The sequence below is a fragment of the Agelaius phoeniceus genome, chromosome 2, assembly GCF_051311805.1.
Source record: "Agelaius phoeniceus isolate bAgePho1 chromosome 2, bAgePho1.hap1, whole genome shotgun sequence".
Classification (NCBI taxonomy): domain Eukaryota; kingdom Metazoa; phylum Chordata; class Aves; order Passeriformes; family Icteridae; genus Agelaius; species Agelaius phoeniceus.
The window spans coordinates 101,690,873-101,715,197 of NC_135266.1; the positions used below are offsets into that span (position 1 = coordinate 101,690,873).

General features: G+C 37.5%; 2 protein-coding genes across 3 annotated transcripts in view; one reads left to right on the top strand and one right to left on the bottom strand.

The window, feature by feature from the left end:
* Positions 1 to 24,325, top strand: part of CMSS1 (cms1 ribosomal small subunit homolog) — a 226,547-nt gene that overhangs the window by 7,234 nt on the left and 194,988 nt on the right. The window lies entirely within an intron of this gene.
* FILIP1L (filamin A interacting protein 1 like) overlaps positions 1 to 24,325 on the bottom strand; it is a 191,591-nt gene that overhangs the window by 5,410 nt on the left and 161,856 nt on the right. For both annotated transcript variants that reach the window (XM_077174436.1, XM_077174437.1), the window contains one exon: positions 13,617 to 16,353. In XM_077174436.1, coding sequence (XP_077030551.1) covers positions 13,617 to 16,353 — 2,737 coding nt within the window. The remainder of the gene's footprint in view (positions 1 to 13,616; positions 16,354 to 24,325) is intronic.

Genomic DNA, 24,325 nt, shown 5'->3' on the forward strand with positions numbered 1-24,325 from the left:
GAACCCAGGACAGTGCTGGGTTCCCCCTGAATGACAGTGTGTGCAGGACACAGGAGTGGCACGATAGAAGTGCAAATGGCATGGCCACAGCAGCTGCCGGTGCCTCAGCAATAGCACGGCCCCCAAGGAGTACAGCGGAAGGTTTGCTAAGTTGCTGCTACATGAGCACTGGAACAAAAGCAACATTGAGCTCTGAGAGGCAGAGTCAGAGCTGCACAGACAACATGTAAGAGAAGCCCTCTAAAATTGTATAGTGGCCATCTCCACAGTAACCTGATGTGATTTGGGATGGGCTGTAGGGCAAGGTGCAGCCAGAGATGGAGCCCAGCGTAGCATTGAGAGCAGCAGGGGAGGCTGCCTGGTCTGGACCTGACAGATTTCAACACCTGGGGTACAGGGGAGCCGCTGGGGACACAATGGGAAATAAGTGAAGAATCAACTAATACAACAAAAACTGTAAAAGGAAGAAGAGAATTATTAAAACAGCAGTTGGAGCTGGGGACAGAGTAGCTCTATCATTCAGCACGGTGGATTTGTTTGCTGATGAAACATGTGCATTTTGTTTGTGAATTGCAACTATTAATCTTTGATTAGGCATAAGTGTAAAAGTTAATATTCCATAAGCATAAGTACACTCGACGCGTACTGGATCGATGTTGTTCAGGTTGTATAGCTATTGATAAAATTATGTAACTGTTGATTTGTTACTATCCTAATATAGTAGGATAGGATTTTCTTAATATACCCCTTAACTTGTGAGTTGCCTTTATAGAGTTGTAGAGCTATTGATATTGTCAATATTCTAGAAGTGTAAGAGTTTCTGATAATATGTAATGTAAGTTTGAGTAATAAGGTCAGGGCACAGACACATTCCAGAGTTCAACAGAAATTACACAAAAGATGATTGTACTGGGTTTACTATCTTTTGCAAAGGGCCCTGCAAAAGACAGTAAACACAACATTAGTTTATGAAAAGCCTTAGGTTGATGTTCTAGACTGTGAAAAGCAAAACTAAATCAGAATTTAGAAATGTATGTTCTTGCTGTGACCTGTTGCCTGAACATTTGTATACTGTTAGTCCTAAGTGAGATCTGTGAATATGTTATAATATCAATTTACTCAAATATATCTTTCCAGAGACACTGCAACTTTGTAATTAAAAGAAAAGGAGGAATTGTGGAGGGATAGAATCTAAGAGAATAATGCAGAAGGTAGTCTCACACCTGAGGAGTTGCAGCTGTACCAATCACCAAAGATTAGGAACAGGCCTGCTCTTAATAGGCCACAGCTGTGTCCAGTAACAAGAAGAGTGCTACAAAAGAGTGGGTTAGGTGGGTGAGGAGAGATGGAGTTTGTTGGCTGTGCTGTGAAGGAGGAGTCAGTGCTGTGAGGAGCTGCCCATGAGAAATCACTGAGAAGGTGTGGGAGCTTTGCAATATGATGACAACAAACCCTAGTGGCTATAATGATCTGTCTGGGCAGGTTTGAAAAAAAAAAAAATCACGAATCAAAAGCTTGCCGTTTATCTGTAGATAATTATGTATGACAGGGTTTTCAATAGAATAAAGCTGAACCAACATCAGATCATTGCATGTGTTCAGTGTGGAGGAATTTGGGGAAAGTTGTACATTGCAGATGCTTAATGGATCATGAGTGAGGAAAAAAATCAGCCTGGGCTTAATTAAAGTTTGATAACAAAGAGATACAATAGTAACAATCTTCCAGAACAGTGTGGTAGGTTTCTAGGCGTTCTGAAGGAGATGATTTTTAAAATTGCAGAATCCTTGTTAGTGATGTGCAATACACCACTGCAATTGTTGGTGATGCTAGAGGGGTGCGATGCCACTTCAGAGTAAAGCTTCACAGAAGATTCATAAATGTAACTGCTGAACTGATCAAAGTGTAGAAGTGTCAGTTAAGTAATAAGTTTGCCCACATGGTTACTGATTTTGTGAAGACATCCACATTTCTTGTCAGGGATAATATTCAGGTCTGTTAGTCAGATATTGTTATATAGGTATATGCTATTGGATTGTTTAATGATGAGACCCACGTGGGAGGGAAAGACCTAGGTAAGTTTTAAAAAAACCCCTTGATAGTGGTCTCTAACAAAAGAATCTTGTGAAAACAGATTTTGTGTGCAAACTGTGGAAAAATGAGGAAAATTCTCAAGGTTAATAAGTGGCAATTGGATAGGTAGCAGAGCAGAGACCTAGTTTTTAATAGTATAGTGGAGATAGCATCTGAATCTCATAGACCCCTCTGATACTCAACATATTCATAAACTGCACAGGAAGACAGTACTGAAATGATAATATTTGTATATGGTATAAAAGGGAGAATATTAGAAGCAAGAGCTGACAGTAACTCATGTTGGTGAGTAAAAAATGTGTGTCAGTTCAGTGTTAACAATTGAAAAATAATATATGTAGGGAAAACTAGTTAATGTACAGTAGTGACATTTATTGTCAGTCAGAACAGATCTTGGAATCCCTGTAAATTGTCCTCATTGCTCAGCAACTGGCAGTTGTCAAAAAGGTAACAGACAAGTTAGGAATTACTAGGAAAAGAATAGAAGAAAACAAATTCCATCCTTTTTTTAGTGTGTGAATCCAAACCATCCCATCCTATATTGTGGATGTTTTGCTGGGTTTTGCCAAACCGCTCAAGAAAGTCTTTGTGACCTTTTTTGCATTTTGGCATAACCTATCAGTTATGAAATGTCTTCTGAGTGAAGATTAATAACACATGCTAAACCTTTTCAAGATTGGATAATAGATGGTGGTGAGAAAAATAAACAACAGAAATGTAGCACTATGGTGAATAGGGCAGTTTTCTAGTATGCTTGAGGGGGCATCCACTGGGAGTGAATTAAAGGTATGTGAAAAGTGTTTTCCCTTGTCAATGAGCTATGAAACTCATTGGGACAGACAATTTTTGAGGTGATGATATAAATTGGTTTGGAGAGAATTTGTACTGATTCAGGGCATCAATCAAGGACTGCTAATCACAAAGATGTGTGGAGATTCCAGCTGTAAGTTGCAGGGTGCCAATGGCTGGATTTTCTACTCTGTGTGCCTGGTACTACTTAATGTTCACAGGCATTTAACACTGGTCACTACCAAAGAGAAGATACGTAGTCTGAGTGTCTAAAACCTCTTTCATGCTTTCATTCTTAAAATCAGCATGTTTCAATTTGTAGCACTTTAGAATTTTTTTTAATGCATTGAGAAAGGAAAGCATTTGATTTGGAAAGTGAGGAGGGAAAAAGGAGATGCATTTTTCTTTCTCTGTGTTCCTCCAAGATCTTACCTCTAGGTGGCAGCAAAGACTTCCTTTTGTATTGCATCCCACTATTTCACTTAAACCCCACTGAAACTCTTCGTTAAATGCTGAATAAACAAAATCAACATGCATTTTCATAGTAGGCTGAAATTTTAGCATTCATATTGTTAGTAGAAAAGGAAGCAAAAAAAAAGAATTCCCTCTTTGCCCCCAAACCAAAAGCATTTTGCTTCAATTACTAAAGGTGATGTGTTAAGAAAGGAACTGATGTTGGAGGGGATAATTGCATAACTGCTATGTGGCTTTCCATGAGTACTGAGTTGGAAGAGTTTGCCTCTGACCTTGTGGTATGGCCTGGTAGATGAGGCATGGTATTGAGAATAAAATGTTTGGGTGGCAGTGCTACTGCCTGATGTAATTGTAGCAATGATAGAAAAGGTGTCTGTTTCCCAACTATAAATAGAATTACATTAGCCATCATTTGCTAAGTATATTGAGGTGAATAGATAAAAATATTTATGTAAAGTCTTGCATGTTTAAGTGAGATTGTGTCTCTCAGAGTTGTGTTTGGTTGTTTGGTTCAGGATCTTTTTGAGAAGTGTTCCAGTTCAGAGATTGCTTAGGTCACAAAGTGGTTGGAGTATTGTCTGGAGTTGATTGATCATCCATGTTAGTACTTCAGGAAGGTGTTTGTAGACCCAGATTTTTACAGGTTTTGTGCACCTGACTGTGGTTTTCAGGCTGTAAGCTTTTATTGAATCAATGACAAGTTAGGTGCTGAAATATCCCTGGGCTCTGACCTATAGTTTGCACCAGTGTCTAGCTTATTAAAACCACCATTGACAGCATGGTGTTCTGAGCCATCAGATTTCATTTCAAACACGTTTTTTCCTTTGTGATTCAAAACTATGTATTTTGCAGTTCTGAATTACAGTATTGAATACATCTACATTATTATCATTTAGTGCCTAGAGCTGCATTATAACTGGTGGACTTGTCAAGGTTTGATCTGCTTACAGAGTTTGTACTGCTCTCTTTCACTTGTCATGTTTGATGGTAGCCACCATAACTGACTTGCTCTAACTCCTGGCATAGGCTCAAACTTGAGGATAACAGTTCTATTTTAGGGCTTTTTTTTTTTTCCTATGCAAATAAACAACTGAACTTGCACTTCAGTGATTGTACCAATCTAACTTCTGATGAAGGCAAGGATTTAACAAACTGCCCATCTTGTTCTCTTCCTCCTCATGCTGCACTTAAAAATTGGTTTATTTTTCATCATTTGTGATATAAATTCTAGAGAGGAAGGAATGAATAATTTAAATTTAAGGAAAACACTTATTGATACTTAACTTTTTGAATTCAGTTACATGTGTACCCAGATCAAGGACTAAATTTTATTTCTTTTCTAAAACTTGTACTTGACAAATGACGAATCTCAGATAAGAGTTGTAAACAGAACATTTTGGGTCAGTTGACTAGATCAGTGCTTAAGCTGCTGTAAGATTGCATAAGGAGGGAATGGTACTATGTGGGAATTGTCTGGAAAGCACTTGGAAGTAACCATATGTAAAAATTTGCATTGGTTTTGTTGTATGTGTTCTGAAAATCCTTGTGCAATACTCCTAGGTCCTTCCCTGCTGCTTAGTGTAGATGCATGTGAGCAGATACATTGGCCATAGCAGGCTTCTATCTCCAGATGTCTGGTTTGGTTTTTAGACAGACCTGAATGACTGAAAACCCCTTATATATAGATTTTGGTGAGCCTTTTCAATTTGATTTTTAACTATGTATGGGAAATCTGTGTGCACACCATGAATTACTTCAGTTCTCTTGTACGCATCCTTTCTACCAGCTCATTCTCTCCTTCAAGATGAATGTTTTTAGTCTTCCTCATCCTTTTTTGAACTCTCATTTGTATTCTGAATTTGCTGGCTTTGTGTTCATAATTGCTGTTTAGCTATGTCTCTTGAGTTCCCATCTGTAGGCCACTTTTTAAATCTGCTATCTTTCTAAGTCAGAGAAGAGAAAAAAAAGATATGTTTGTTCTTCAGAAAGCAAGCTGAACTGCCTCTCATGGTCTGGAGATCCCTTGTGAGTTCCCATTAATGCTCTTGAAACATCCTCAGAAACAAAATGTTGCCCAGGAGTGACCTGTCTGAGTAGTTATGAAGTTTTCCTTTACTTAATGTGTCTAAGTAAACATCAACAAATAATTACTGCAACTCAATGACAACCCCAAAAGCATTAAACTGACCACTTTTAAATTAGATTATGTGGTATGTCTACCTGTAAGTATAATAGCACCATATTGGTTCAAGGCAATAGGCTTGGAAAATAACAGTGCTAAGTTGGATGAACAGTTGAAGCTAATTTTCAAGGCAAGCAATGATCTAAGGATCAAGAAGGCTGCATTTTAATTTCATTTTTAAATTAACTCCTGTACTGGACATCAGTTGCCTGTAATAGGAGTTGGCAGAAGAAAGCATGCTCGAGTGAGAACTCTACACAAGGACTACGTTTGTTGTCTCAGCAAATGACAGTGGGTACTTCAAGGATGGGGACAAACACTAGCACAGGTGACAATTGATAAATGTTCACATTAATGTGAAAATGGCCCTTCTGATTTCAAGAAGACAATGGAGAAAGCATGTTCTGAAATATCAGGATGTGTATTCCATACCCACCTTTTTTTCTCCTCCATTGGGAACAGGGCCAGCTTTTAACACAATGCAATGCTAGCTTTAGGGAGTGGGCTAAGGCAAGTGTGTGTGGGAGTGTCAAGGAGAGAAAATATTTGTTTCTGTGCTGTTGAAGTAGTTCTCCTGCTTTTGGTCCTAATCCTTTCCTTTTCCTTCTGAAAGTATGACGTGTGCTTTGCTTCCTGTTTGAACTTTATTAGTTTAAATGGGGGGAGCGTGTAGTAGTTATGCTGTAAGTTTTCCTTTTTTTTAACATCATTGTAGCACTTGATCTAGGAGAAATAACTTTAGATAAGTTTCTTTCTCACTGCTTAAAGTTTTAGTTTAAGAATTTGAGTATCTCTTGCAGCTTTAGTCAAAGTGTCCAGGGGATGGTGCTGAAGATCCTTTACTCAGAAGTCATGTCTGTATGTGCACAAGCGTGCCTCTTGCCAGACTTGAGTTTGTTCCTGGATGATTGAATGCAGTCAGAAAGAAAGCCAGGTCTGCAAGTGAGAAGGAGTTAAGATTAAGTGATAAACTTGAATATTCCCTTTGGTCTCCAAGCCAGACAGCTTTGGCTGAAATTTCTGGTTAGGCATCCTCAACTGCACAGAGCATTTAGATACTTCCCTTTCTTTACTTTTCTTTTGCTAGATCCTGGCATTTGTTTTCTAGGAATCCAAAGTGAGAAGTCTCAGTTGCTCTGAGTTCCCTTTCATGCAGCACACCTGTGTGTGTGACTATACTGAGATATGTGAGCAGGAGCAGTGTAATCCTTACTCTCACTGTCCCACTTAGGGCAAGACCTGTGCCAGGCTGGTGTCTGGCTTGGCTCACTGCATTGTCACACCATATAAACAGCTCAGCAGAGGGAAAAATGACTCCTCAATAATCTAGAGTCATAGTACTTGAGCTATTAAGTGGAAGAGCAATTGGGTTTGTTTAATCTGAAGAAAACAAAACTGAGAAGCGATGTGATAATTGTCTTCTAATATGTGTTGCAGAGAAAATAATTTTCAAAGTCCAGTGGGGGGACAGGAAAGAGAATACTGGAGTACAATTTCAGCAACATCAATTTAGTTTAGAAATTAGCAAGATTCTTAATGACACGGGTATTTTAGCCCTGTTCCAGATTCCTGGGTAACTGTAAAGCTGGCATTGCAGAAGTTTTTTAGGACTATATCTACTAGGTTTTTATTTGGAAGGTTTTAAGTCAAGTTATAGTGAGGAAATAGGCTCAAAAATGTCCTGACATCCATTTTAAGCTCTATTTTATGTGTCTTCTACTCTTCTGCTGATATTTGCTTTATTGCAGCTCTCTTGATTTCAATAATATAGCATATTTGACAGAAAAAGCAATATTAATATTAAAAATTATTTCCATACACATGGCATAATTTACACTAATGCACTTGAATGTGTTGCTGTGATCTAATTTCCTGAATGCAGAGTTTAAATCTACTTTCTGGTGATGGGGAAAAGAAGAATGGTTGGAGACAGGTTTTTTACACTTTCTAAAATTCTGTTATGTGCCCTGCTTTTCTTGGGACATGTCTTCACTGGCAAGTGTGATGATATTATTTTAGAGTTTGGATAACTTAAAGACTCATTTCTAATTGATAACTGACAAGATGCAGGGACGGGTAAGGTTATGATGTGGATTAACTCCAGGGTTACCTGGGGCTGGCTGATCAGCATTGTCATGCAGCTGCAATGAGCTGAAATGTTCATTGCTAATCTTCCTTTTGCCCCTTGAAAGTCCAAGGGGTCCCTGGCACCTTGATAGGGCACTTGGGGTGCAGAAGTGTGGCTTTTTTAGCACACTAAACACGCTGCAATTGCAGTTGTGTCCCACACAGGGGTGTGCTGGCACAGATGTGTACCAGCAGGTGTCACTGCTGATGGAGAGAATACAGGGTGAGACCAGCAGTGCCCTTGGTTTAAAGCTGCTCTGCCATGTGTTGAGAAAGTTCCTTGGCAGTGGAGGATCATTCAGTACGGACTGGGGGCACATATTTGTGTTTGGGTATTTTTAAGGCAGTTTTAAAAGGTGTTTGAAACTGCTCTTATACACATCCATGCCTTTTAATGTGAAAATGTCTTCATTATCAATATTGTCTGTTGAAAAGCTTTGAGTATGTTTTCCTCATGTTAGCAAATTTTTATGGTGAAAAGGTGAGAGGTTCTGCATGGAGAAGGAAAAAGACCCTCTTGCTTTTACCATCTTGGCTTTTCTCTGTCTGTTAGTAGGCTGTGTTTCTCTTGGAAGGCCATATAAAAGGTGTGTTAATCAGAGTCCTATTTTCAGTTTATATATGTTTTTTCCTAATATACATAAAATGCTAATTAAAACAAAAGACTCTACCTTTTGTCCAGCTAAGATTGAGGTTTTTCAGGACAAAACATGACCTATAGTGGCTGGAGTATGAGACAGTTAAGGATAATAAAATGTAGGTTCTAATCACATTTGAAGCTCCCTCACTCAGATTTTGCACAAGTCAATTAACTTTTCTCCCAAGAGATACAGAATTATTTAAATGGGACTGCTGAATGTTTGTTGTATATTTGAAGCACTTTGTGATGTATTTGTGTGTGCTACGTTGTATCTCTGCAGACAATGGTGATGGGTCCAGGACTTTGGCAGCGATTGCACTACAAAATGCTCATTTTTCCTTTTGCTTGTCCATTCAGTTATGCTGATGTAGCTCTTTTATAAAGCTGTGCTGTGAAATGGATCCTGTTTTGTTGAGGTTGTTTGGGGTTTGTTCTGTTTTGTTTAATGAGGATTTGTGGCATATGGCCTTTTGTTTGTGGTTTTGCTTTTGTGTTTTTATATCCAGGTTAGTTTCTTGACCTGGTTCGCAATGCTGCCTTCTGGAAGTGGTGACAGCACAGCTGAAAGGGCAGTATTTTGTAATTTGGGTTGAGGTAGGGGCAAAAAAGGGGAGGGAGATTCTTTGGCCCATCCCTGTTTGAAGATCCTGTTGATGTCAGACCACTGCATGGGAAATGAAGAGACATTGATTAAAAGAGGTCTTTTCACTTGCACTCAAAAAATGTTTCTCAAGAATACTTTGCTTTGTGGTCAGAAGAGAATACTATTCAGTTGGCAGCTCTGCTATTTGAGGCTTTCTGAGTGCCCACAGTATGGTGGGTCATTGGATAATGTGCTAGCTACAGCACAGAGAGAATTCAGCTTCATGTCACAGCCACTGGCTGCAGATCTGTGAAAATGCTTCATGCTGCCTAAATTTTTATGGTCTTTTTTTTTTTTGAGCACTTTCCCACTATAAGTACTTGGTGTTAATTTTAAAACATTTTTACACACCCACTTGTGCTGTATTTGAACCATAGGATCTTTTTCTCTTCTGTTTCTTGGTAACATAATGTTTTGGTAGTCTTTTCTTAAGCCTGGAGATTAGGCAGTTGTCAGTTTTTGTTTTGCCTGTCTCAATATCTGTTTCCTAGGGACAAAGTCATCCTGCAGATGGTTCCTCCGTTTCCATCATCTAACCCTGCAGCATCCATTGAATCTTACTCAGAAAATAGAGCTGTACAATTCTGTTTCTGATTATTTTTTCCCTAGTGTGGGGAGCATGCCTTCCTAATCCCTGCATGAAATGCTTACATACAGATCTTTTTCTTATTACAGCCTTACATACTGTCCCCAGACACCATATTAGCTACGGTGCTTTGGATCAGGCAGATTAGCAGTCTGCTCCTCTAATTTTTGACAATTCATTTTCTTAATTAGTGGCTTGAAGGAGGTCTTTAAATAACTTGAAATACTACCTCAGAGTTGATGGATGGGTGCTTTGGTCTCAGATTACCATTATCACTTGGTATTCTCTTCTTTTTGTTTTTCCTCCTTTTCCCTCCCTCCCCTTATCCATCCTCCCCGAAGGGACAAAAATTGCAAGTATTTCTTCTGAGAAATTTAATCACATATAAACACCAAAGTGTTGGTGCTGCCTTCTCTTGTGTTTGTTTGATCATTCACTGAAATAAACCCAACAGAGTGAAGGAAAGTGGGCTAGTAACTGCTGTCATTTTGTAATCAGTTAATTCTCCCTTTTTCTGGGAACTAAACATAAAGGAGAAAGGGTAGATGTTTAGACCTTAGAGATGCTTGCCAAGAGTTCTGGAAAAGAGAAGAATTGATATTATGATCTGCTGAAAACTGTTTTTATGCTCTCTTTCACAGCTTAATCCCTCTGATATATGCTTCTTGTTATGTGACCTTATTTCCCCATAACATTTAAATGAACCATTACATACCTGTCAGACTTTGGGCATTTAAGCAACTGCTGAAAGCAAAAGTGTCTCAGCCTCCAAATTAACAGCAATACTTACCACTTACAGAGTAGTTGAAATCCTAGAAAAGCTGCCTTACTTGTCAAACTTTAATATGGTTATGCTTGATGTTTTTGTTCAGAGTGCTTGAATCAATGTGCAGATAACTTAGTCACATTTCTCCTTGCTCTGCTGTTTTCTTATTGTCTGCCAAGGAAGCAGGTGGCTATTCCCACTCAGCAAAATGGGAATACTCTGAAATATGGAGTGGTGATCCGAACAACTCGAGGTTAATTTGTAAATCAATAATTTGATTCCTTTAGCTATGCTTTCTGTTTGCTCTTTTATGATAAAATTGCAGCTAACTTCTTTCTGTTTAAACAATTACGTTTCAGCTCTCAGCAAATACATCCAGGTGCTTATTTTCTCTGCTTTGAAATTGATCTTGGCAATTCAAACCGAACAAACCTGTTCCATTGTGCAAACCTTATTTTCAGGCAAAAGTAATTATTTGATTTTTTTATCTGTTGGAATGACTGACAAAAAAATTTTGCTGTGAAGTCAGTTAAATCTACACAGAGGTTGTTTCATCAGTAGGGGGATGTAAGCATCCCTTAATCAAGGTGCATTTTCAGGAAATGTAGCAATTTCATCTCCAGGCAGTGCTGATGCTTCTTACGTAGGAGTTAATGGTCATGAGTGGCTGTTTCCATTGTTTTTTGTTAATTAGACAGTTACTAATTATGAGTACATAATTATGAGTGTAGGACAGGGACAGAAGTACTGCCTGTTAAATGATTATACTTATAAATGGTGTGAACTTTCATCTAGGTTTTCTAGATCTTAGCTTTAAAGGCTGAACTTCCTTATTCATAAGAGCTTGGTAACTGTCCAAAGGACTATGCGTGCTTATTGCTATGCCCTTATTTGTACTTTTCTTTTATAAGATGTTCTAACAGATGGCCAGGTGGTTAATGATAAACACACTTCTCTGTATTTTTGAAGATAGATCTGAAATTTTTTTCCTATATGTTTTTTAGGTCTAACTGAAGAAAATTTTAGTGTCTCTGGAGGACAAGCATTAGTCCTTTAATTTCTGGAGAATTTGGTGTCTGTTAGTATGCTGGCAAGTGACTTCTTCAGACACAGTTATTCAGTACCATGCTTGTAATGTGTTCCTGCAGAGATCTTATGTATAGAGCAGCAGGATATGCAGGATCCTAAAGAACAGAAGTGCAGAGAATGTATTTTGAAGGTACTGATTTTTGGGCTCTTAACTGAGCCCTGCAGTTAAGAATGTGCAGCCTGAATTTAATTATGTAACTTGTTCGTTTAATTAACATGCTCTAAAAATTGTATGATTTTGCTTTTCCTGAGTTCTGGCTGCTGTCTTCTTCAGCAACTTTTGCTGAAGTAGGTGTGAGTTGAAGTTTGCTTTGCAGAATAAAACTATGTACTCCTTCTGACCTAGGTCTTGGTCAGAGCTCACTTGTGCAGCCATGGAGATAGAGGGAGACAAAACAAGGAAGAGGAACCTTTTATGAAGCCTAGTAACTTCAGATTATATAAACTGGGGTTATGCAGTTCCACAAACAACTTCTCTTTTTGAAATTGCCATTGTTCAACTGTAATACATATATTATTATCCATTTCTATCACATATCTTATATAATTTTTTTTTCTTCCCCCTGTTTACTGAAAAAAAGTGTACATGGGCAGTGGACTTTGCTTTTCAATAGAAACTGTTCTAAAAGTAGTTATTATCTACAGTTATAAACATTTAATTTCCTCTCAATCAAAAGGACTTAAAATGATAAAAGTCCCCTTTTTATGTAAGATCATGGGCCAAGGTTCTTTGCTGAATCCGTTGCTAAGTTATACTGCAGAAATATTTTTTTCCTCTGGGGAATATAGGCAGAATGAAGATAAGGGTTTAGTGAATAGGGACTTTCTGCTTACTTGCAAAGTTTCTTGTTGATTGCAGGAGGTTACAGTTTTTAATTTTTTTAAATTAATACATACTACCACCACCCCCCTGAAAGCATCAAATTTATGGGCATTTAGAATAGAACTTTTTTAGAATAATAGAATAGAATAGAAAAGAGAATAGAACTTTTTAGAATAAGAACAATTGTTACAATTTAGATTTGGAGCGTACAGCTTTTGTGAAAAAAAGAGTTTGAGAGTGCATTCCAGATCTTCTGGACTGATTAACGTTGTATGTGAAGCTGTTCCACCACTAGCAATATTTCATGGGAAATTTAAATTGACTGTTTGGCACATTACATTTCTGTGCTTTTCCTAGGCACAAGTACTGTAATTGTCACTGAACTACCTTAACCTGTTTTGTCAATTCTGTATGGCACTCCTGTTTATCCCAGACCCAGAGGCCTGCATCTTTGGAGGCTTGATCTACTGTTGCTTCTTAATGCTTCTGCCAAACTTTGTCTGTCTGTGAAGTAAAAAACACAAAGGTATCCCATAGTTTGGTAATCCTGTTTCTTCTTCAGAGTACTTGTGTGATGTATACTGTTTGTCGGATTTGTGGCTAGGAGTTTAGATGGAATCTGAATATTGTATGTAAATCTATTCTCCTGAGTTATTGTTTAGAAAAACAAATGTTGCTGTTTCTTGTTTTACAGCATAGCTAAATTATTGCAGTTTTTCTATTGTATTAGGAAAAGAACCTTGTTGGGGGGAATTACTTTGTGATACATGCTTCTGAACTTGGTTCACTTACAAGCAAAGTTTGCATGAGGGTTTAGAAAGAGTTTTAACCAAACATTGTTATACAATACATAATATTTTGTGTATGATGTAGTGATAATTACCTGAAATGAGAGGGCTAGAAGGAATTGGGAAATAGAAGGGAAGATAATGAAACAAGTCTTATCTGAAGTTAGCAGGCAGTATTATGGCTTAATTCAAATTCTACCATACATGCAGAAAAAATACAAACCACACATAAACAAACAAAAAATATTCAGCAAGCAATGATGAAAATAATCAATTATTTACTGTTTTTTGTAATGTTAAAATATTTCACCAAGGCAAGTTGCAGTCAAAAGTAATGTGAGTTATTTTGAAAATGGCAATACATAAAGATGCATTTATACAAGTGCAAGACTAAATATTTTACATAACTGTATTTCAATGAGAAGATATACAGTAAGTGCACACTTGATAACACTAAGCAGGCAAAACTTAACGTTAGTTCCATATGCTGCTGTATAGTTCATGCACAGATCTTTCCCAAAGAGGCTGTTCCAAATAATTCTTGCTGGGATGAAAAACAGGATGGGTTGCTGGTAAGGGTGTCAGCATGGATGGGGGTCAGTTATAGACATTACTTACTGTAATTTGTGATTGCCGTGGAAGAGGAGTGGCTGTTGGTGTGATAGTAATACTGCTGGTGATTTTATTGGTGGGCTTAGTGGGTAGGCCATTAGCTAGTGCTGGAGTTCTGTTGTCTTGCACTGCATTGCAAGGGCTGATGGGCTTGGAAGCGGTGAGAGCTTGCACATAAGGACTTCCTAAATGAATGTGGATCTTGTTATCCTCAGTAGTTATTACACTTGATCCTGTACTGTTAGATCTCTGAAACTGCCATGATGACTGCCTGTCTGGGGATACTCTAAAAACAGCGTGCTTGGCTCCCATTTCCAAAGGCTCCGAGGAGAGTGTTTGTTCCTGAGAACTTGAGCCAGGCAAAGCCAAAGGGGACATTGTTCTTTCAGGAGTTAAAGAACCACACGATTCAGGAGTTTGAGATCTTGAAAAAGTAGTAGTCATAGTAATAGGAGAAATTGCATGCTCAGGGGTCATGTAACCTTCTCCTGCTTTTGATTTTACAGGTGTTAAGGAGGCGTTTTGAATAATGGTTATTCTTTGCTTTGGAGTGCCACAGTTGGGTATAACTGCTGTGCTGGTGTAGGAGTGAGGGCTTTCAGTGGTAGGACTGGTTATTTCAAGGGTTGCTGTGTTCTGTCTATGGTCTGGAGTTACTTTTATGTGAAGGGGTTGGCCAGGTGTATGGCTTAGCACTAGATCTCCAGTCTGTGCACAGTTTCCATTTTGCTTTGTGTGTATCTTTCCATTTTGAGGATGGCTCTCTTTGGACCTCATCCAAGGGATCCATAATTTTTTGTTTGCAGCATTTGCCGTAGATGAGTTGCTTTTGAAAGATGCTGTTTGTTCCTCCTCATTATCACTGTCTTCATAGAGCTGCCCATTTATGACCGTCCGCTCCAAAGGCATGAGGGTTTTGTAATCGGGTGGTTCATTGTCTGCTGGATCTGTTTGGATTTCTTTAGAAAAAACTTGCACATCTGGAATTTTCTTTCCATTGAGACCAGGCCTGATATTCTTGCTGAAGGATCTGTACCTCTCCAGTTCTTTTGTGAGGCTCTCCATTTCTCTTGCTAACTCCCTGTTTTTGTTTTCTTGCTGGAGGAGTTTCTTCTGCAAGACTGTGTGATCACCTCGCAGGTGACAGATTAAGTCTTCTGTTGCCACGCATTCATGAACTTTCTCTTTCAGTGCATCTACTTCTCTGGAAAGGTGACTCGATTTAGCTTCCTCTTCTCTGAGTTTCTTGAAAAGGCGCTCCTGATTGGACTCTGCCTTTTCTGTTAATTTATACCTCGCCAATTCCATTTTCACAGCCTCCAACTCCTCTGAGAGGAGCCTGGCTCTGTCCTGTTCACTGACATATTTTCGTTCTAGACACTCAAATTCATCTTCAGTTTTCATAAGATCATCTTCTACTGACTTCATTTCGTTGAGCTTCTGCTTAAGCCTCTCAACTTCTTGAGAAAGCTCTTTGATTATGTTGTTTTCCTGCTGCAAGGAGGTGCTAGATTTAGTACTCTCCTTACGTTTACTTTTAAGAAACTCTTTTTCAACATCTTCCAGGGACTGAAGTCTTTTACTTAGAATATTCACTTTGGAAACAAGATCACTTCCTTTCTCCTCTTCTGCTTTGAGTTTGTTTTTCAATTCATCTCTTTCTTTTGTAACACTGGACATTTTTTCCTCTGCATCAGATTTTGATTTCAGTGCCTTTTTACTTTCCTCCATCAGCTTCTCTGTAACTGACATCACTTTATTTTGTTCCACCTGAAGCTGAGAAGTTGCAGCTTGCAGCTTTTCTTCTGTTTGCTTTATTTTTTCACCCATAGTTTTTCTTTCATCCACAAGCATCACTGTTAAACTCTTCAGCTTTGTTAAATCTTCTTTAAGTGTAAACTCAGTTTTTTCTAACTTGCTTTCAATTGCTTCAAGCTCACCAACTCTAGCTTTTAAACCATCCAGCTCATGGGACAACTGCTTTGTTAAAATTTTTTCTCTTTCTAGGTTGCATTTCAGAGAGTAACATTCCTGTTTACTCTTGTTGAAAGCATCTTCTAGTTTCTCCAGCTCCATAATTCTTTTATTAAGTTTATCCACTTCCCCTTTAAGGTTCTTACTCTGCGATGCTTCTTGTTCTAACTTTCTATTAAGTTCTCTGCACTGATCTTCCATTTTTGTGAGCTCTTCATCCTTTCCTTCCATCTCCAGCAGTCGTTTCCGTAGTTCTTCTACTTCAGTCATAAGTGCAGCGTTCCCACACTCTCCCTTGTTTATCTTATCCCTTATGTCTTGCAGTTCTTCTTCTGCTTTTCGTAAAGATTTGTTGGTCTCTTCCAGCTCATCAATTTGCCGGCTGAGTGTTGTTAATTTGAGCCGGAGCTGGCGATTCTGGCTGTCTTCATTGGTTAGTTTGGCCATCATTGCTTCTTGGTCTTGGGAAATCTTACTGCTCTGGGCGTGAATTTCAGCCTCCAGCCTGCTGGATTTCTGTTTCTCTTCTTGAATTTTTGCTTCAGCAAAAGTAAGCTTTTCGTGTGCTTGTTTTGTAGAAGTGGTTAATTCTTGAATTTTTTTACTTTGTTGATTCACCTGCTCAGTGAGTCTTTGCTGTTCATCCACCACCATTAAAGCAAAGGATTTCAGTTTAGTCAATTCTTCTTTCAGTTTAGATATTTTCTTGTTGTTTTCCTTTTCTTTTTTTGCTTGATATACTGTCTCTTGTTCAAGAAGCTTTTTCAATCTGTGGGAGGAAATAATATTGTATTTTGTAGCCATTTTAGTGGGCATTTAAAAACACACTTGAAATTCTACGACATTTCTGCCACATGTCCATGAACATCCACTTGTAACTACAGGCAGACCTCTCTTTGCAGCATTATTTGGAAGTGCCCACTGGCCTTTTTTACTATTCAGAAGTTCTTTTGTAATGAACACTTCAGCATGATCATTTAGACTTAGCAACTCCTAGTTGTGCCTCTGTAATTATTACATTTGCAACTTTTGACAGGGATCAGTGCAACAAAACTATTCTGTTTTTCTGCACTGGAACTGCACTTCTCTTGGCTGTTTGCTGAGGCTAGATATGTCCCTGCAATCTTTGTCTGGTTTTTTGTGTGTATTTGTGTTGTGTGTGCCTTTTTTAAAAAAATGTGATTATTATAATGCTTGAGAAATTAGGTCAGTGCAGGCCTCAAGGGCAGATATAATTTACAGCATCATAAACCTCCTAGCTTTGTTACTTATAAACCATTCTGAAACCTTAAGGACATTTGAGTATGTGAAGGAAATGTAGCCACAAAGGGTAGTTAGACTGCCTAATGTGAATTCCTGAGCAGCACACCAGAGCAAAATTAGGTAAGACTGTCCTTAGTGACAGTGCAGGCCTTGTGACTTCATGTCTAATACATACACACAAATGCAGTCAGCAGATAAGCAGGTATTCAGTAGTGCCTTTACAACTTAACAAAGCTCAAATGTCTTAATGTGTGTTAGGCCTGGATTTGCAGATATGCCTCAGTGCATCACTGCTTTTACATGATTCTTGAAGGTTTTCATGATGATTTCGCAAAATTAGTTTTACAAGTTTGTTAGTACTCAGTCTTTATTGAGATGCAACATACTTAATCAGCAAGAGACTTGGGATAAGGTTGTGTGTTTGTTTATGCAAGAGCCTAAGAAACTTCCAAATACCTCAACTTCTTAGGTTCTTTTGTGGACCTTTCTTTGTCAAGGAGATGCTTGTGGAGTTCATCTAAAGTGTGATTAGGTTTGGCCAGCACATATGCCTCCTTTCAATTACATTTTTCCTACAGTCAAGATAAATATATTCTGGTATTACACAAAATCTGAAAAGCCTAGGTTGAAGTAATAAAGAATTAGAATTTGTATGATGTTTATAAGAATGGTACAGACTCAGTTGTGTAGATCATGTGAAGGAAATGATTGGGTTATCAAGACTGTACTTGTACAGGATGACTGTTTAGGCACCCATTAAACTTTATTTCTTTCCCCCTCTGAAATATGACAGCTGTCTAGAAGTTGCTGCTGAAACATAGGAGTTCCACATTTGTCTTGGGTCACTGTTGTGATGTCCATGTGCAAGGGATGAGTCTTTACAGTTTCCCACTGACAAGTTCCTGTTGCAGCCTCTCTTTTAGTTCAGGAAGAGCTTAGATAAGGGCCTCCCTTGCACAGCTTTTAATTAGCTGTTGACTGACAGAAGGCATCTATTCCTGGGCAATAGGCTGCCTCAGCAGCATCCCCTTTGGAAGCAATGTAATTTTCCTGCACAGAGAGGAAGTCCTTGCCATTGTATTACAGTCCACCAGACTTGTCTGATTTAATGGTGATGTTGTATTGAAATCCATGACAATAAAATTTCTTATAACATCTTCACAGTCCCTACTGTTTCTATTTTAGTGCCTAAGCTGCACTGTGTTGAATGTAATAAAATGCTTTGTATGAAAAATTAACAGAACAGGAAGTAGCCATAAACATCAAAGACTTGAAGCAGTCACAAATTCTGTACAACAGTCAATTTAAATAATAGGGAAAACAGATATGAAAATGTATAAATGGAGAGGGAGAGGTTTGTAAAATGAGTTTGAAGGAATGCTGCTGGTTGACGGGGGGATGACTGCACCATCTCAAAGGCAGCTTTTTACTGTGTTCATGGTATATAAACTTCAGTCCCCTTTTCAGTGCTACTTTCAGTTCTAATTCTTTTTAGGGTAAAAATCTTTTTTCCCTCCCCACCCTTGTCTCTGAATGCTTTAGTAGTGAAGTTCAATTGATGATTTACCGTTGCCATAGCTATAAAACCATAACAGAAGCACAACTAAAAATTTCATTTGGAATGAACTCAGGTTTTGAGTGTGTGCATGAAGTTAAGACATACTAATATGGTTACTTGGACTTACTAGCATTTGATTTATTTTAGCTTGCTTCACTGTAATTTATTTTTTTAAGGCAGATTTAGCTGTGGTCATTAATACCTTAGGTAATCAGTGTTTTACCCAACACTTCCATATTAACTAGCTGATACCTCTCTGGCCAAATGAAAGTCTTAATGATCCAGGAAGTCATGCCTCTTACATTGCTTTAGAAAAAGCTCTTAGGCCAAATAGTAACAAACAATTGTAATTTTCATAGAGATGCTGTCTACATTTTTTATTATTCAAATAGATGATTTTACATAAATATAATAAGTTGACAATCAAGTCAAATCTGGTGAAGTCTGTGTTGCATGGGCTATTTGAACAAAAGTCCCATTATTACTGGTACCTGGATTGTTGTGTAAGGATTTTCAAGAGAGTCTGTTTCTTTGGTCATGCCAAAAGACTTTGGGTATTTAAAAATGATTCCTTCATTCAAAAGACAAAATGCAGTTTTAACATTCAAACAGACTCACAAGTAAATATTTGTAATAACTGAGATCTATTTCATTTTTTAAGAATACTTCTATAAAATCACTTGATTGAAGTGAAGACCATAGCTCAGCAACTAGGAGTTAAAGGATTTCAATGTGTTTCTAGAAAGAAAAAAGGAATGTATTAAGCATGGTATATTTTTTGATACTGTGTCATTCACTTGCTTTTGATAACTGTATGCTTAGTCATATATTCTTATATAGAAAATACCCTCAACACTGCTGAATAGATAGTGATTTCTTGGATCAAGATTGATATTTTAAGAAGTCAACTGGGAGTCTGTTAATATTTGCAAAGAATTTTCCTTAGCTTCTGGGTTCCTGTTTCATGGTTCAGAAGGTCACAGTGACTGTGTCTGCACATAGGCACTTAGGAATGGAAGAGGACCCTAAAATGTTTGGGGAGTTTTGGTCTTATTTATTTGTTTGCTTGTGTTCTTAAATTAACTGCTTCATTTTGGTCAGGGGCTTTTTTTTTTTTTTTTGGAACCTGAGTTCTGTGGGTCAGTGCTTGGTTATGTAAATTATCTTAATTAAGAAGTCATGTGCTTGAAGAAGTGCTTTAACTGATAATAGCACTTAGTGACTTTGGTGATAGGGTAAAAATACTTTGTGTTAACTTCATCCAAAATGCTGTCTTCCTGAAGAACAGTATCCAGGGTATCTGAGAGCACAATTCTACTGAAAATATGCAAAGGTCAAAAAAGTTGGCTCAAATAAATAATATTTTTTTAAAAAAGAACAGACACTCCCCTGTCCAATAAAATATTTTTATCATTTTCTTTGCCAGCTAAATTTCATGATCATGTATTTTTATATCAGGCAAAAGTAGGTATATCATTTAGACAAAGCTTTTACACAGCTCTAAGCAGTTGACAGGACTACAACAACCCTTTCTGAATTGAGGCCAGCAAAAACAGACATTGAAAATTGTTTTTATGAACATGACTGATAGGTAGTTAAAGGGTCAGGGCAGTGTCTTATTACTTCAGAGCTTCTGTTATAAATTATTGCTTTATTGTGGCTTAATATTGTACTTACTTGCAGTACCAGTTAACTGCTCCTTTATTTCCTGGAAGAAATTGTATTTCTCAGCTCTCCTCTGTTCATTGTAGTTGTTTCCCTCAGCATGCAGGCTACAGCTTCTTGGTGTTAACACCTACATTTAATTGTGTTGTCTTGTTTTTCTTTTTTTCCAAGTGCATATAACTTGAGCTACACTACGTTATATTTGGAAACATAATGACTGTATTCTCTACAAAATGTAGAGACTCCCAAAGCAGTTCACTGTCATAACATTTTGTCTTTAAGAGGGACTTTCCATTTTCCTGGGGTGACCTGTATTACATGGAGACTGTTTAATTTGTTTTCACAGAATTCTAAGTTTCACAGAAACCGAAGAAAGTACTGGAGGCTGAGATTGCAACACTTCTGGTTTTTGGTTTTGGTTTTTTTTTTTTTTTTTTTTAGTTCTGGAATTAGTTATTCTTTGAATAATAAGAATAAAAATTAATTTTGTTTGTTTGTTAAAGCAATGTTGTAGTGACAACTTTAGAGAAGGCTGTCTTCTAAGGATGCAAGTGAAATAGATACTGGTTTGTAAACCTCAGCTTTTGTCTTTCCTCTCCAGTGTTGTGGAGTTTTTAATGTACATATTGTCAATATCTGTATCAGACCATTCTTCAGAAATTATAGTGAATTTTAATTTCTGTGATTCTTTTTTTTTTTAACCATAAAGATGCATATTTTTAACTAGGTCATGCTCTTTACCCTTCCACAGATGAAAGATGTGGTTTATGAGAGATTCTACAGGTTATTACATGGGACACTCACTTCTAAAGTTTTTGGACATATGCTTGAATTTCCCATGGTACAAAGCAAGTAAAAGCTTTAAGCTGAAAGCTTTTAAATGTGGATGAAGTCATGCCTCATCCTTTGAGGCACTCTTCCCAGTTAGCAATAAGACATGGTCTGGCTTTTAATAAGAGAAGAAACATGCTTCATCATTTCTGGTAAATCTTACAAGTTGTTGTAATTTTTTTACACCAGTGCAGTTACATATTTATTTTTGTAAGAAAGCCAGTCTGTGCCTTCCACAGTTCAATGAAACAAATTTTGTGTTTGTTAATGTATTTCTGGTCTTGGGGTGGCTATGCATTTTTAATTTTTTTTCTTTTCCTTTGCTTACAGTTCTATTTATCGATGTGCAGTTTTTATGAAGACACGTTACAGCTTTTTTTTTATGGCTCTCTATTATCTTTATTAATGCTTTTTTTTCCCCTGTCATAAAGAAAGTCAAAAGCCTTTGAAATTACAGCAGCAACAACATACCATAGCTGTTGTGTAATCTGCTGGCTTCATCTGAATCAGTCAGCACTTCCCAGCAGAATGTGAATACTTATTTTAAAATTTATTTTCCATTACATTAATTTACATCTGTAAATTTCAAAGAATTCGTTTATGCTAGGATACAAACCTCCATAAAGGGTTCTCAGCTGCAAGAGGCTGTGTAAGGCAAATTTCCCAATAAGGAAATTTCTTTTATAAAATGAGAAATTTTAATGAGAGGGGTGTGAGTTCTTATGACTCCACAGACTATCACCAGGTAATTATCATTTTATCTGATGCTTAAAATGCTGACTTGCTTTACAAGTCTTAATAAAAGTCATAGAAGATGAATGGTATTGCCAGTTCTGGGTTAACGGGCAAAATTTCGCAGGATAACCAGATGTATTTAGCTGTGATGCTGAGTAAACATATGTGGATAATACTTTTATAAATCAACTATTCTGGAACACTGATGTTGTTTGTGACCATGATTTCACAACTACTAAGCTGCTGTTTTAATGGTGATATAGGGATATTTGCACTCATAAATGTTAAAAATCTGGGGTAAATTTGATGACAGTAAATGGTGTGAGAAAATTTTAACAAATTTTTATTGTTTCATTTAAGATTTAAGACTGGAATCACTTCCAGTTCAAGTAATTTTACTTCAGCACTAAAACTCAGTTTTCTTTTATTATGAACCCTCAATTTAAGAAAAAAAATTTCTATCTTGAATTACATTCCTTCCTTATCTAGATGTTCTTGGAAGTCACCTATCAAAACATCAGTCTTCTGTAGAAAGCATTAATGCTTTCTGTGACAGTAAGGATTTGAATGTCAGAGTGAAAATTATTAATTCTTATGTTCATTTTTAATCTTCTAATGGCAGCCATCTACAGTATTTGAGATTATGATGGGGGTGGTGGGCGTGGGATTTTTAGGTGGGAGTGAAGAAGAGCTGTCCTATTAAATTGTTGGCAGGTTTTTGGTTTGGTTTGTTTTTTGACTTGACTGCTTATCCTGAAAACATTTTAAATGAACACTAACCTGAGAAACCACAATATTAATGAGCTTTACTTGAAGTTAGCCTTAAAAACTCTTGGGTCCCAGCATTCAGCTTATTAGAAAACATGGCACAATGAGTTGTGAGCTGGACTCTGATGTATCACTGCTTTTGAGATGCACTCTGCTTTCTTCTTTCCTCTTTCTAGATTTAACAGCTATTTCAGGTATTCTTTGAAGTCAGTATCTATTACTGTTGGCATTTCAATGCCATATGATTCTGCACACAGCATGATTTAATCTTCTTCTGTTCTGAATCTAAATACCTCAATAAGGTAACCAGCTTACAGGAACAGCACTTGGGTTTTGTTAGTTAGTAATTCAGATTTTTTTAAAAATATATTGCGTATTCACTGCCTTCTCCTTCCTCGCCCATCTCTCTCAAGGTCTCCCACCATACTGCCTATAAAGTCGGAAATAAAGCCAGTAATTTCAGATGCAACACCAGAATTTGGAACTCTTCAAATTTACGTCAGCCAGCAAATTATAGTTTTGCAGATGGAAAGCTTTCTGAAGGAAATGGAAAGATGAACCGCAAGAGATGTGGTATAGGGGTCAAAGCAAGAAGACTGAGGCAGAACTCTTCAGTTACTAATCCAGGTCCTGCTTCTGTCTTGTCTTCATCTTCAACAAGTGAAATTTTGTGCTTGATCATCAGATTTATTAAAATGGAAAAATAGTGTTAACTTACTGTAACAGATTTTGAGAATTATTATTAATCCAAATAGATTTTAAGTGCAGTAATTACACAAATTAAACCAAGACAACTACTGTTTTTTATAATTTGTGATTTTTAAACAATAGTGTCATTGAAATGATTGCATTTGGTGTTGCATGCTAACAAGTTAAATTGATGGGGAAAACTGTGTGTCTTTATGAACCTGAGTTTTGCTTCAAGTGTATACTTGAAGCGTTATTCCTGGTAGAATGTTATTGCTTGACCACAGTTACTGAGCTGTTTTTAAAATCACCAATGTGATAAAGCACTCAACACTGCAGAGGTAAACAGGTCAGGGCTTAATCCACCCCTTACCCTGTGGGCAGGTGAATGATTTGCATTTTCTATTCAGAGTGTCGGTACCGGGAATCCATAACGTTGCAGCCTCCTGCTAGGATTTAACAAGTGAAAAACTGTTACAGGAGTTACCTCAGCTCCTGAAAAGTGTCCCTTGGAGCCTTGCCTGTCTTCACCCCCACTCCCCATGGAAAGATTAGGCACAAACAAGAGAGTGCAGCTTGCCCAAGTTGTGGATACTTCTGGTGAGGCTGCTACTAGACTGATGATCCCAGCCACGTGCGTTTGGTTTGTGTAAGGCAAATACTACTCTGCTGTCACTGCTATGCTGTGTTTACTGTTGCTGGAAGAGTAATATTTGGAGGTGTGAGTTTTTGTCTTGGCTATTTACTCTGCATCCTTCAGTTGATTGAGGAGTTTGCAGAAGTTCTGATTCTCTGAATGAGTCAGTTGCTTCAGCTCGCTGTAAGTTTGTAACCCTTACATCATATTTTTACACTTGAATTCAACGATATTGTTTTATATTAAGAGTTTGAGTTTTCTTTAAGCAATTTCTATAGATAAATCCTGTAATTTTTTTTTTAATTTTTTATTCTGTATGTAACTTCATAGTGCCTAGGTTCAAGGTGGACCTCTTTTATGGAATGTTTTTAAGAGGGGCACAGGTGGGAAAATGGGTTCTGTTCTGAGATATCTGAGGCAGTGCTTGTGCTGCTGTCTTGACCAGAATTGGGCATAATTGTGCAAGGATCTAATTTATGCAGACTTTTTTTAACTTCAATTAGTTAATATTTTTGGTATGACAGAAAATGGCACTCAGCCACATCATATCACTCAGAGGAGACTGGTTAGTCATAAATGTCATTTTCCCATAACATT